The sequence below is a fragment of the Mastacembelus armatus genome, chromosome 6 (assembly GCF_900324485.2).
Source record: "Mastacembelus armatus chromosome 6, fMasArm1.2, whole genome shotgun sequence".
NCBI classification, from domain to species: domain Eukaryota; kingdom Metazoa; phylum Chordata; class Actinopteri; order Synbranchiformes; family Mastacembelidae; genus Mastacembelus; species Mastacembelus armatus.
The window spans coordinates 5,157,297-5,170,777 of NC_046638.1; the positions used below are offsets into that span (position 1 = coordinate 5,157,297).

Here is a 13,481-nt window from a genome sequence, read left to right on the forward strand (position 1 = left end):
GCAGAGCGCTCGCTGCCTCACTCCATGAGAAATCTCCAGTACTGATGGGAGCATTGACTCTGGCTGTTGGCATCAGTGGCTCCATATAGACTCTCAAGGATGGAAGCAGAGAAAAGCCTTTCACTCTGCCTCTCTGTGCAGCTGCTGCATTGCATTTACGTAAAATCTTTAAGGCATTAGTGGAATTGAGGTAGGTCTGTTTTTCCTTCTGGTCTCTTAGTATTTGTCTCTTTTATCACCTGTTTTCTGTCTCTGTGATCAGGTATATCCTACTCATCCCTTCACCTGTTTGTATTTGTCTGCATCTGTTACCACTTTTACCACCACAAGCCACTTCGCTGTTCTTGCTTCATTCCTCCCTATTATTCCATCCACCTCCTACATCCTCCATCGCCCCCTCTTGTTGCAGTGTCAGTTACTTTTATTGCAGCACAATTGATGAATAATCACTGTTTTTCTTTTCATATCTATCTATCTATCTATCTATCTATCTATCTATCTATCTATCTATCTATCTATCTATCTATCTATCTATCTATCTATCTATCTATCTATCTATCTATCTATCTATCTGTCTATCTATCTGTCTATCTATCTGTCTATCTATCTGTCTATCTATCTGTCTATCTATCTATCTGTCTATCTGTCTATCTGTCTATCTGTCTGTCTGTCTGTTCTAATCGAATCTAGTGTAGTCTAGTCTAATCTAATCTAATCTAATCTACTATATATCTAGTCTATCTATATATCTATCAATCTAGATAGCTGAATTGTGTCTTAAGAATTTGCTGGGGTGAACAACCCTGGTCCTCAAGAGCTATTTCCCTGCTTGTTCTCCAACTATCCAACATGTTCCAACATTACATCTCTATGTTTATGTCTTGTGATTATATAATATATTCAGTATTTTAGGTAAAATGACAATTATAAACAGTGTAAGTCTTATGTAATTAAGCCAGGTCACAGCCACATTACTGCAATAAAAGCTCCCAATGACTGGACAAGAGAGACACACTTTTCTTGGATGGATTACTGCAGATTGGTGGAGAAACACATTAAATATCGTCATTCCAGGGAGGATTAACAAGACTCATTTACTTCATCCTGACTGGTCTTTCTTAAGGCTTCTGCTGCTTTCTTAAGATGATGGCAGCATGTTGCCCATGTGAGGAGTTACTCATACCGTTTTATAATCAGTAGCATTGTGCTATACAAAGAGAAGCAATTTGCTCAAGCAGATTTGTTTACAGTAGGGATGAGAAAAGTAATGTCTCAGAGGATGTGATTTCGAATGGCATCCTCTTTTAACAGTCAGCAGCCCCTCATCATGACCTTCCAAGAAATTGTGATGTTCCCTGATGACTTCAAAGCTGCGCAGTAGGGTTGTGTGTGACCTTGTATGCCCACTTGTTTAACACTATCAGGAAGTTTCATTTCTATTATTCAAGCAGCACAACTGCTTTGATCTTTTTTTCTTACGAGACACTTGTCTGACCCATATGCCTTAACCCCAAAGAACATCAAGGGAGTCCAGTCAACCCCTCAACCCTCCAGTTCCCTCTCACCACCATCTCAGACAAATAAGTCTCAATTGATCTCCACGCTGCCTCTTTAAGCCTCACTGCAGCATTGCAGATTGAGTCAGGCAGCTGGATGGTTGCAGGAAGACTTGTGCCCAGCAGTCCTGTTCCCTGGCTTGAATTCCCCTCAGAGCCACCAGTTCCCTCACGTGCCACAGCATGCAACCTCGTGTCAGCCTCTTGTCTTAATGAGGCGGCTGGAAACACTACGTGGCAGAAACAAGATGTTCTGAGAAAGAGTGTAGTGGAAGAGTGGGATGATTTAAATTTTATCTCTTACAGCTGTTAGAAATACTGGTTTGATTTTTGTCAGTGTCACGTCCAGTTTGAATCATAAATCACATATGAAAGTTTTTATTTATTTTTTTCAGACCATAAAACCATGTCATGACAGCTAAACTCTCTAAAAGGTAACATGAAATACTTGCATTTTTTGGCTTTTTCATCATGAATGATCTGATGCCCACAGAAAAATAAGTGAAAAAAAATAATAATAATTTAAGACTGTAATCTAAATAGCAACAAGAGGCTGATGAACTTTCTTTTCTTTGATATAATACTGGTCATAGACTACCTGTGGTGGAAGATATATTAGTTCTATTTAAGTAGAAAAAGTACAACAGTTTATGCTTAGTACATTGTGGAACACTCTATTTGTCACCTTATAGCATCTTAACATAATTTTAATATAGTAGTTGTTAAGGTAGAGCTTTTTTCTTTTTTTTTTTTACATAGTGTGTGATAGTTTAATTTATATCAGTGCAATGTCAATCTCAATCCGCACATAAGTAATTAGTACCTGTAGCTGTCATATAAATGCAGTGTAGTAAAAGATCCAATATTTCCTTCTGAATTGTCATGGAGTATAAGAACCAATAATTGTGCATATAGATTGAAGTAAATGTCTAGTAATTCATGTTTTACCTGTATTTCCTCATGATTGAAGTTGACGTGTGTTGTATAGCATTTTGGTCTTCAGTTGGTTTTATATGCTGCAGTGCTTTAGGTTTTCTTTCAGCTTGAACTCCACTAAATCGTATTCATACAATTAACACAGTGTTATCATTCCTCTCCTCCAGGTCAATCCAGAGCCAATATGATCCCGCTGAAACAGCCACGGCACATGAAAGCATCGAATGACACCTTGGCCTCTATTGACCTGGATGGCCTTTCAGACCAACCAGCCCCTAAGGCCACACCACCACCCCTTCCCAAGAAGTCCGTACCTCGCTCCAGTACTGAACCTACCCTGGGAGTCAAAGAGCCAATCCAGGGAGTCCTGAGACCTCGGGCTGAGGCTAAACCTGGGGGAACCAACCTGAGTGTGGCCAATCCTCTCTATGACTTGGACTCCACATGGGAAACAGCTAGCCAGAGCTCATCTCTCAGCTCTGAGCCTCATCGAGCCCATGACCATGAGAGTGTTGACTCCCTGGAGAGGCCATCAGCTGTCATCCAGGCCAACAAAAGTCGCCCAGCTAACAGCACATCCTCCCTGGTTCCCCAAACTGCATCTGCTGCACCGAGTACCACTGCTAGCAGAGAGAGGAGGAACTACCTAAGTACAGAATCTCTGGCTGGAAGGGGACGGACAACTGGTCGAGGTGCTGCTGGAGGAGGAGTCTCCAAACCCCAGAGGGCTGCTCTTTACAGGGGTTTGGACAGTTGGGATGAGGTGGTGGGGAGGATCCGGGGACTCCACATGGACACGCTGCGGAAGCTGTCAGCAAAGTGTGAGGACCGTTTCATGGCTGGCCAGAAAGATCACTTGAGATTTGGCACTGACAGCTGGTCCCACTTCAGGCTGACCACTGGGAAACCCTGCTGTGAGGCAGGGGATGCTGTTTACTACACTGCCTCCTATGCCAAGGACCCACTTGTCAACTATGCTATCAAGGTGAGATGTTTGGTTGAGTGTATCAGTTTGTTTTGCAAAATGACAATATTCAAATTACCCATTTCCATTTTAATGTGCTTTGGTTGCATATTATGTTTAACTGTGCTACATGTGAGAAATGTATTTAGTCCATTAGGGATAGTCCTAGACTATTGTTCGTTGCTGAAATGTGCTGTTTGACCTTAGTCACAGCAAGTTGTTTAATGCAATCCATTAGGGATAGTCCTAGACTATTGTTTGTTGCTGAAATGTGCTGTTTGACCTTAGTCACAGCAAGTTGTTTAATGCAAAGATTAACTGATTACAAGAGAAGGATTTTAGATGAATTTATCATCTCATAGTTGTTTTCCTTGCATAAGATTTATGAATTTCTGTATTTTGTTTTGGAATTGTGGTATCTGCTCCCACTCATTTGGCTGAGGTGTAGGAAGGTGTTTGTGCTGAAAACACTGGCAGTTAAAAATTGAGCCTTTAGGGCACAACCTTGTGCAATAAAAGCTGCCTGTGCATGCATTCAGGTTGTTTTCTCTATATTCAGTTAATTGTGTGAAGATAGTCGTGTCTGCATATATTACAACATGCATGTGTGTTTGTGTGTGTGTGAGAGAAGACAGAGAGGTGGGAGTCGAGGGCAGAACCAAAAGTTCTGAAGCGAAATACAAAGCAGATATGGATGAGCATGAAGGTTGCATTATTCACAGGATATGAAACTCTCTGCACTTCCCAGCACTTCAAAGCTTTGCCTTCACATTAGTAGCAGGCTCAAGAAAAAGTCTTGTTTTTTATGATGTTCATCCATAAATAAGGCAACCAGCAGCAGCAAAAGACAAGCACGCCGAACTTCCCAATTAAACTTCCCCCAACTCTCCATTTTAATGTGGCCCAGTTGTGTTCTGCTTTTAAGTTTAGTTTGCACTTCTAAAAATGAGATTTTACATGCTACAATATTTTCAATCTGGTGCTAATTATTCCTAATTCACCTTTAGTCTTGTCTTGTCTTCTTTGTGAACTCCTGATTCTCAGAAGAACTCAGCATACAAGTCTGTAGGCTCTAAAATATTCCTGAAGTGTCAGCAGTTAGGAAACAAGAGAATGATTAATCATCTGGGTTGTATGCTAACCTGGAGCGTTGTGCTCCAATCTGTATATCTCTGCTGTGTTTCTGCTGTAAGACCATCCAGACCACATGAACATTCCTACAGAGCTATACAACATATTTGAAAGGAATTTGCAGAGGCACATAAATTATGCTAGACCACCAAGGTTAAAGTTGACATTAATAGACATAATAAAGTGAAGTGATTTAGGTAATAGTAGTCATAAAATAACACACAGTTTTACTACAGCCCTTTTCATGTTACTTAAGGTCAAAACAGGTTTTTAATGATCGGTAAAGAGCAGGACAATATCTCAGTGTTACATATATTGACTTTCAGGTGATGATGATGATGTGACTATAACATGTAATTGCTTTACAAAGTCAGTGTTGCCCAAGGGATTCTGCTAAAATCACAGATAAATTATCCTTATCCTTATAAATGACATCCCCATAAATGACATCAGAAATTCAGATTTACTTTACTGCTTTTATATTTGTCGATTAATATTATTAATACATTTGTTCAGTTTGTTTGCACATTCTTTTCAATTTGACAAATGAATATCCCATTTCAACATTTTGATATAATTTTGTTGTAGTTTTAAAGATATATATGACGAGACACGCTATGTTTTCTAATATTGGTTGTCAGCAAATATTATAGTGAATCACTCTCTCTAAGATAAATTATACAATCACACATTCATTGGAAGAAAGTTATAACCATTGTTCACCCAAAAATATCTAATATATTGACTTTTTTCTGATGTTTGTAATCTAGTGAATGTTGTGACTTCTGCAGACACACAGCCTGTCCTCAACTGGGCTTCTTCTCTCTGTGCTGTGAATAAAGTGTAGAAAGACAGAGCTACCACTCTGTTGTAGAAGGCAGAGACAGGCTCTTACTGCTCTCTGTTACAGCTTAGGGTGTACTGTCTGCTTCTTTAAGCTTTGGGATAGAAAGTCTTGGAAAGAAACAGAAAACACAGTTAATCTTGAGTTTTCTGGTGCTTTCTCCACTAAAGTGGTCCAGTATGTTTGTGATCTTGCAAGAAGCTGCTGTTAGTTTTTTAGTCTGCCATAACAATCTCTTACCTGTAGTTTATTTAGTTTTACTTAAATTCAAAACAGTCGCCCAAAACCGATATCTTAGTCTGTTCATCGCAACTCTCTGACATTGTTTTTATAATATGTTCTCTGACGTGTCTTTATTTATCTAGATCTGCCGGAGCAAAGTGAAGGAGACACAGCAGCAGTTTTTCCACAGCCTTGCAGTGAGACAGAGTTTACCTGTGCATTTCAACATCCAGCAAGACTGTGGACACTTCCTGGCTGATGTCCCCACTCGGCTGCTGCCCTGGGAAGAGGAAGAAGATGGGGAAGAAACTGAGGAAGAAGCTGTAAACAGGCTAAAGGAGAATGAGAAAGAGATTAAGACTGAAACCAAGACTATGGACTCCAAAGCTTCAAATGGTAAATCAGATGAAACCCCTACAACAGGTCACATGAACACTGCTGGTCGCTTGAGGAGCCGAGTGGTGGTCATCACACGTGAGGTGCCCTTCCAGACGGTGGCGGACTTTGTCCGAGAAGGTGTGGCTCGACATACTCATAACCCGGAGCTTTACGAACGTCAGGTCTGTCTCCTGCTGCTGCAGCTGTGCTCAGGCCTGGAGCACATGAAACCTTATCACGTGACCCACTGTGACCTGCGACTGGAAAACCTGCTGCTGGTCCAGTGCCAGCCTGGCAACCCCTGGAATCTGGACTTACTTGAGCCCAACAACAACAGCAACAGCAGCAGCTCTAGTGGGACCTCTGTCAGTGCTGCTGCTGCTGCTGCCAATGCCACCTGCCCCGCCCGCCTGATCATCAGTAATTTCTCCCAAGCAAAGCAGAAGAGCACTCTCATAGCAGCTGACCCAGGTACACTGCGCGACCAGTCACGTCTGGCACCTGAAATAATCACAGCTACTCAGTACCGCAAGTGCGATGAGTTTCAAACTGGGATTCTCATCTATGAGATGCTGCACCAGCCCAACCCCTTTGAGGAGACACCAGAGCTGAAGGAGAGGGAGTACACCTGGGCAGACCTTCCATCGCTGCCTGTCAGATCGCTCTACTCGCAGGGCCTCCAACAGCTGGCCAGGTTACTCCTCACTGTCAATCCATCTGAAAGGATCCGGATGTCTGAGGCCCGGGCCTGCCTCCAGTGCCTCCTCTGGGGCCCCCGAGAGGACTTATTCCAGGCACTGGGCTGCAGCAGCACAGGCCCAATGTCCGGGACAGCTTCAAACCAGCGTGAGGCCACCCTGCAGAACTGGCTGGACCTCAAACGAACATTGATGATGATTAAGTTTGCGGAGCGCTCACTGGACATGGCTTGTGGTGTGAGCCTGGAGGACTGGCTGTGCTGCCAGTATCTGGCATTTGCCACCACAGACACCCTAAGCCGGGTGGTGCACATCCTGCAGCAGCCACAGTCACACCCTCACTCCCAGAGCCAGCCGGTACACACAGCACAGAACCAAACCCAAACCCATCTAGCACACACCTTCCACCCAACTCAATCACAGCCACTCTGAGTTCCTCTTCCCAACTGTTACTATGGCAACAGATCCAACTTCCCCTGTGTGGTTCCTGTACTAATGCTGAAGTGTGATGGAAGCGAATAGCGAATAGTCAGTTTTATTGTTGCAGCAGCCACAGGGCTCCCATACAGTGTGAGAGACTGTTTTCTCATCAAGCAGTGAGGCTTCATGACCAGAGGTTATTCATAGCACACAGATAAAAACAGCGATCATAGTCCTGCACATCATGTGGCTGTCTGACATGGGTCTCAAATCCAGCCTAACAAAAACTGAAACATAGCAAAAGTCATTCTTGATCACAAATTGGCAGACGTCCTGCTCATTTTCTGTTTTTTCAGATTTTTGCCTCTCTTACAACACTCCACCAGTTGTAGTTCAAAAGGATTTACCAAATGAGGGATTTTTAGATTTTTAAGTTCTGAAAGACACCAGAGTTGTATGTTAGCTATAGTTTGCATGCCACTGTTGTTTTCCAGTGTCAAATGGAATACATTTGAGATTTTATAGCAGAACTGAAGATTAAATATTTTACAGAATGTTTCATCAGCCAGGCAATACTTAGATTTTCAGAAAGGAAACTTTAAAGAAACAGAAGTTCGGACTTCTGACCAAATTGTTTAACTCATAATTAAATACTTTTGTATTTTGGGGGAAAATTGACTCTTCAAAAGATGCAGGTTTAAAATCTGTAAAATGCAAATGAAGGGAGACCAGTTAAAATGAAGGGAATTGAGGAAAACTAAAAAGGTCAAAATGAACTTCCTGACCAATGGTGAGTTTTTCCTCTTCAAACCCAAATCTAACAGTGTGAGACATTCTAATCTAGACTAAAAGTGAAATATGTTTCACCACTGAGGCCAAAGATCTGCTATGAATTGTCCGTTAAGAGAATTTGTGAAATGTCACCTGTTATTGTTTAGTCTAGATCTAGAATCGTATCTAACATAGCCTATTTTTAAATGCCATTGTATCATACCATACACTTTGCAACAGGGCTTTGAACAAGGTAGGTGATGAACACTGAGCTGATGTGGGTTTTGCAGTTTTCAGAGCACAAGTTTTAAATGCCATGAAGTTAAAATGGTATACAACTGCCCTGGCTGTTGGTTTCTTGTGCAATTATTTTCTTTGTTATTTCCCTTGGAGATAACAGTTAATGAACATTTTTATGACATTATATAGCCTTTTACTAATCCTCTCTTCCATTAGTTTTGTGGCACATAAACTGATGTCTGTTAAATTCTGCAACTTTAAAAACAAAGTGACATTCAGTAAAGAATTTCATACAGTGGATGGGAGACGGATGTTTCAGGGACTGCAAAAAAAGTTCTACTTTGTCTGTTGTGTTGTATTTGTCAAGTTGGTTTTGAATGGTTCTGCGTTGCGGATGACATTTGCACATTGGGTGTGAACGTTGGCGCTCCTCAATGGTGACTGAGGACTTGATGATGATGATGCAGGAGAGACTGAGAAACGTTCCTGTGAGTTTGAGGAACTGGGATTGATTTGTGTGTAATGTAACAGTTTAGCCTGGACTGAAACAACCATTTGGACCTGGTCTCATCTGCTTCTGCTCACGCTCATCTTCCAACTGAACCACTTTGTTTCACATTTAGAACTCCTCATGAACAGAACAACCATAGCCTTGAAGAGAAACTACTCAACCACTTAGACTTCCCATCCCTCCTGCCTAGTTTTTACTCTGTTGTTATCTCGCAGCAGATCCTACATTCATGCTCTCTGCTTTGTCACTCAATAGATTGATTCTGCTTTAAATGAACTTGACCCATACCTTCCATCCTGGAGTCAGCAAAGGCAAAATATGTACACAGCCTCAGCAACCCCATAAAAACAATAAGAAACCGTTTACATTTTGAGTTTTATGCCCATTGGTTTTTTATTTGTGGTTATGATGAACAAAGGACCCTGCAGACCATCTTTAACTCAGAACTATACTTGATGGAATTTGTGCAGAATTTTATATGGATCTAGGTGCATAATGTTTTTAAACTGACACCATATTCATCTAGAAGTTTACTTCATTTGCTCTGGTTATGTTTTTCTTTTCATATCAGAAAACTGCAGTAGCTCTTACTGAGGGAGAATGTACTTTTGGGATCAGGATCCTGTGTTTGTTTTACTGCAGATGTACAGTGCAAGACCTAAAGGTCCATTGAGAGAAAACAAGACAAAGCAGGTGTGAATTTGTTGCTGCATTAAAGGGTTTGTGTATTAAGGAATGTGTGTGGACAGCACTGGTGGCTGTTCTTGTATCTAGAGATTTAAGCCTTTATAGAGTATAAATGTATATAACCTTTATCTATTTTAATCCACACACTATTTTGTCACGTACAGAGCACCTCTATTTCTGTCTTTAGAGTGTCTAAATATCGTTTAATTCATTTTTGAGCATTTACTTGACTTTCTTCAACCACACGTCTGGGGGAAGAAAAAGGTGAGTAGCTATCACTGTCCTATACAAAGGATAAATTAAATGGCTAATATTCTTCAGTTGCATTAGTATACAGAGCAATGTACAGTATTTTTAGCCCTCTTGTAAAAAAAAAATTAAAAAAAAAAAAATTACCTGCTTAGGAAATGAACCACTTTGAAAAGAGACTGAAGGATGACTTCTGAACACACCATTAAAACTCAGCATTCATCAACTGTATGTCCTACAGCACATATTGCTGTTTCCTGTTTTTGCTCTGGGTTTCTATTTGCATTGTTAATTGCCACTGAACAAAAAAAACAGAAGCTGTGAATGGCTTCTGATAGTATATGTACAGTATGTCACCTGGCCCCATCTCCAGTTTTTGTTGATCAAGTTAACCAACAGTACCGGAATAATAAATACCTTTTTATATATAAACTTTCTACGGTTGTGTTATTAATGCTGTGTTATGCAGGATTACACCATGCATTTGAGAAATAGAAATTGTTATAACTTGACAGATAATTTTATGTTTTTTTTTTTTTTAAGTATACGCCACTGCTGCTGAAATATTTTATTATATGTTTTAGTTACATTAAGATTAAGAGAAATCATTTTGGACCTGAACTGATAGTGCTGTGTCACTGATTTCAGCAAAATAAGAACCACCCTAAAGCACTGGGTTGATAATGAGCCTTTAAATTATTTAGGGTCTGTACTAAAACTAGAAACATATGAATCATTTCATTGGTTTGGAATATCAGCCGAATCCCTTTGGATTTGTTGAATCCTGCTGAAACGTACCAGACTATTAGTACAGTTTGCAAGTGCAACTTCATTTTAAGGATGAAGAAACTTTAATGTTCCTTCATCTCTAAAACATGTCACTAAAATGTTTTGTGGCATGTTCATCTTTTTATTGTAAAAATCACATTTTGGCCTCAATGAAATGCTTCAGATTAGATTTAGTAACATTGCATTTATTGAAACATGACATTTTCTGTGCCTACAATCACTACAGACGTTCTACCACCAGATGGCGACATTCAAAGGGTAAAAAAAAAACAAAGCATTGTCCTGTGCTAACTTTGCCACATTCAGGTCAGTTTGGAGTAAAGCTGGATAAATGGTGTGAAAACATACTAGATTAATGTGGCTATAAACAAGGGAATGTTTTATTTACACATTACAGAATGTGTAATTGATACTGAGACAGACGGAGATAAAGCTGTTATCTGTTATCTAATATAATTTGTCTTGTTTGGCTATCGTATAAGTGCCCCAAGTAAAAATGCTGTTTACATTATCGACCTGTCCCTCATCTCACGTTCAGTCTGGCTTCAGAGTGACGCTCCAGGAGGTCTGTTACATGTGTTTTATTTCAGTCTATGTCAGTGAAATGTCCACCAGGTGATTACCTGGAAAGTTGTGATTCATTAAATGAGGCTGTGTTGGGGTGTTTGTTTCAAATGCAGTAAATGTTTGTCATAGAAAAAATAGCATTACAGGATGGGGCTAACTGGATGGGCCCAGTGGGTCACGGGGCCCCCTAGGCAAGGCAAGGCAAATTTATTTGTATAGCACCATTCATACACTATGCAAATCAAAGTGCTTTACAAGGCATATAATTACATTAAAAGCATGGAAAAGAGCATTTAAAAATGAAGACATTTAAAATAAAATAAATTTAAATGAAATAAAGTAAATTAAAATAAGATGTGTGATGGACTGGTGACCTGTCCAGGGTGTACCCCTGCCTTTCACCCGAGAGAGAGCTGGGATAGGCTCCAGCAGATCCCCGTGACCCTGGCTTTCAGGAAAAAGCGGGTATAGAAGATGGATGGCTGGATGGATGAACAATAATTTGAAGGCAGCAGTAAACAACAGTTGTTTCAGTCCTGATTTGAATGAGCTGACAGTTTGAGCAGACCTCAGGTGTTCAGGAAGTTTGTTCCACAAGTGAGGAGCATAGTAACTGAATGCTGCTTCACTTTGTTTGGTTCTGGGAACACACAGTAGACCTGTCCCAGATGACCTGAGGGGTCTGGAAACCTCATAGGGAACTAATACATCTTGAATATATTTTGGTCCACCACCATTTAGTGCTTTATAAACTAGCAATAAGATTTTAAAATCTATCCTTTGACTAACGGGAAGCCAGTGTAGTGATCTGAGAACTGGTGTGATATGGTCCAGTTTCTTGGTGTTTGTAAGGACTCTGGCAGCAGCATTCTGGATTAGCTGCAGCTGCCTGATTGACTTTTTGCTAAGACCTGTAAACAAGCCATTACAATAATCTGACCATCTGAAGATAAATGCATGAACAAGTTTTTCTGCATCTTGTTTAGACAGGCCAAAGAACCATGAAGGAGCTGGTAACCTTTCAATTGGAAAGTCAAAGAAATGACTACAAAAAGCCACAAAATAAGAGGGAGGGGTTTTTACATTTGCCTAGCCAGGTACCTATTGTACTATAATCTGTTCATGTGGGAATCTGTCTGGGTCCCTGGTATGGAGGCAATGTTTATTTTAATGTACGCAGCTGATGGCGTGCAGGCTCTTGTAGACCCTCTGGTGCCCCTGGCAGGGAACCATGTTGCTGGTCTTTTCCTGTGGAAATAGAAACAGCAGAGAAACAGAGAGAACGAAGAGCTGTGAGAACAGAAAGTGGCTCCAGTATGTGTCTGTGAAAGAATTAGCTTTCACTGTGCAAATAGTGTCTGTACCTACTATTGTTTTGAAAAGCAGCAGGTATTGATGCTGATGAATAAACAAATTTTATCCCTCCATCAAAAAGAGAAATTAAGCTGAAATATTATCATTTTGGAAATGAGCTGAATTTTAAGAGTTAAAACTCTGTTTATGGCATAATTTTAAATCATATGATAATCATATCAAACTTTTATGTTCAACACACTGATTATCATATACTTGTCACATTATCACATACCTGTCTTATACATATAAGTAATATTATTATTATTAGTTCTCGTGCATTGCTGTAACAAATGAATCATCCCCTTGAGGAATCAACCAGAGCTGAGACTCAAAACTTTATCTCTAAGAAACAGCACCAATGTTTTTGTGGCAGTTGATTTTAAAATGATGAATCTTTGTTTCAGGTTCAATTCTTTGCTGTCCACATATTTTATTAGATGTAGTTTGTGTGTTAGTTTAAAAACTCTAAAACAATAAATATCATGAATCTACCGGTGCATAGCAACGGTTGCTAAGGCAGAGCTGTCAAGGCCTTGATCTGTGACATCATCTAAAATGCCTTTGATGGAACTTGACATAAATAGATGTAGAGTACCAGTCTACAGTTCACTATCACACATTGTGCGTGAAACTCAGTCAAGAAGATCCAGTTCCAGTTATAGAAGAAGATGATGGAGACCTTGGAGCCACGGTCAGACTCAAGACTGTCAGGGGCCTTCACCATGGAGCCATGGTCAAACTCATTGCCGCCAGGGACCTTCGCCATGGAGCCATGGTCAGACTCACTGCTGTCAGAAGTCTTCACCATGGGGACATGTTCAGACTCAGAACTGTCAGAGGCCTTTTCCGTGGAGACACGTTCAGACTCAGAACTGTCAGAGGCCTTCACCGTGGAGACACGGTCAGACTCACCATTGTCCAAGCACATCGCCGTGAAGTCACAGTCAGACTCAGCGCTGTCAGGGGCCTTCACCATGGAGCCACGATCAAACTCAGTGCTGTCAGGGGCCTTCACCATGGAGCCACGATCAAACTTAGTGCTGCCAGGGGCCTTCACCATGGAGCCACGATCAAACTCAGCACTATCAGGGGCCTTCACCATTGAGCCACGGTCAAACTCAGCACTATCAGGGGCCTTCACCATTGAGCCACGGTCAAACTC

At 40.8% G+C, this 13,481-nt stretch overlaps 1 protein-coding gene across 4 annotated transcripts in view; it reads left to right on the forward strand.

The window, feature by feature from the left end:
• The window catches only part of peak1 (pseudopodium-enriched atypical kinase 1), a 74,777-nt gene extending 65,042 nt beyond the window's left edge, over nucleotides 1-9,735 (forward strand). For all 4 annotated transcript variants that reach the window (XM_026312165.1, XM_026312163.1, XM_026312164.1 and 1 more), the window contains 2 exons: nucleotides 2,660-3,477; nucleotides 5,797-9,735. In XM_026312165.1, coding sequence (XP_026167950.1) covers nucleotides 2,660-3,477; nucleotides 5,797-7,161 — 2,183 coding nt within the window. In that variant the 3' untranslated portion in view covers nucleotides 7,162-9,735. The remainder of the gene's footprint in view (nucleotides 1-2,659; nucleotides 3,478-5,796) is intronic.
• The last annotated feature ends 3,746 nt before the right edge of the window (nucleotides 9,736-13,481 follow it).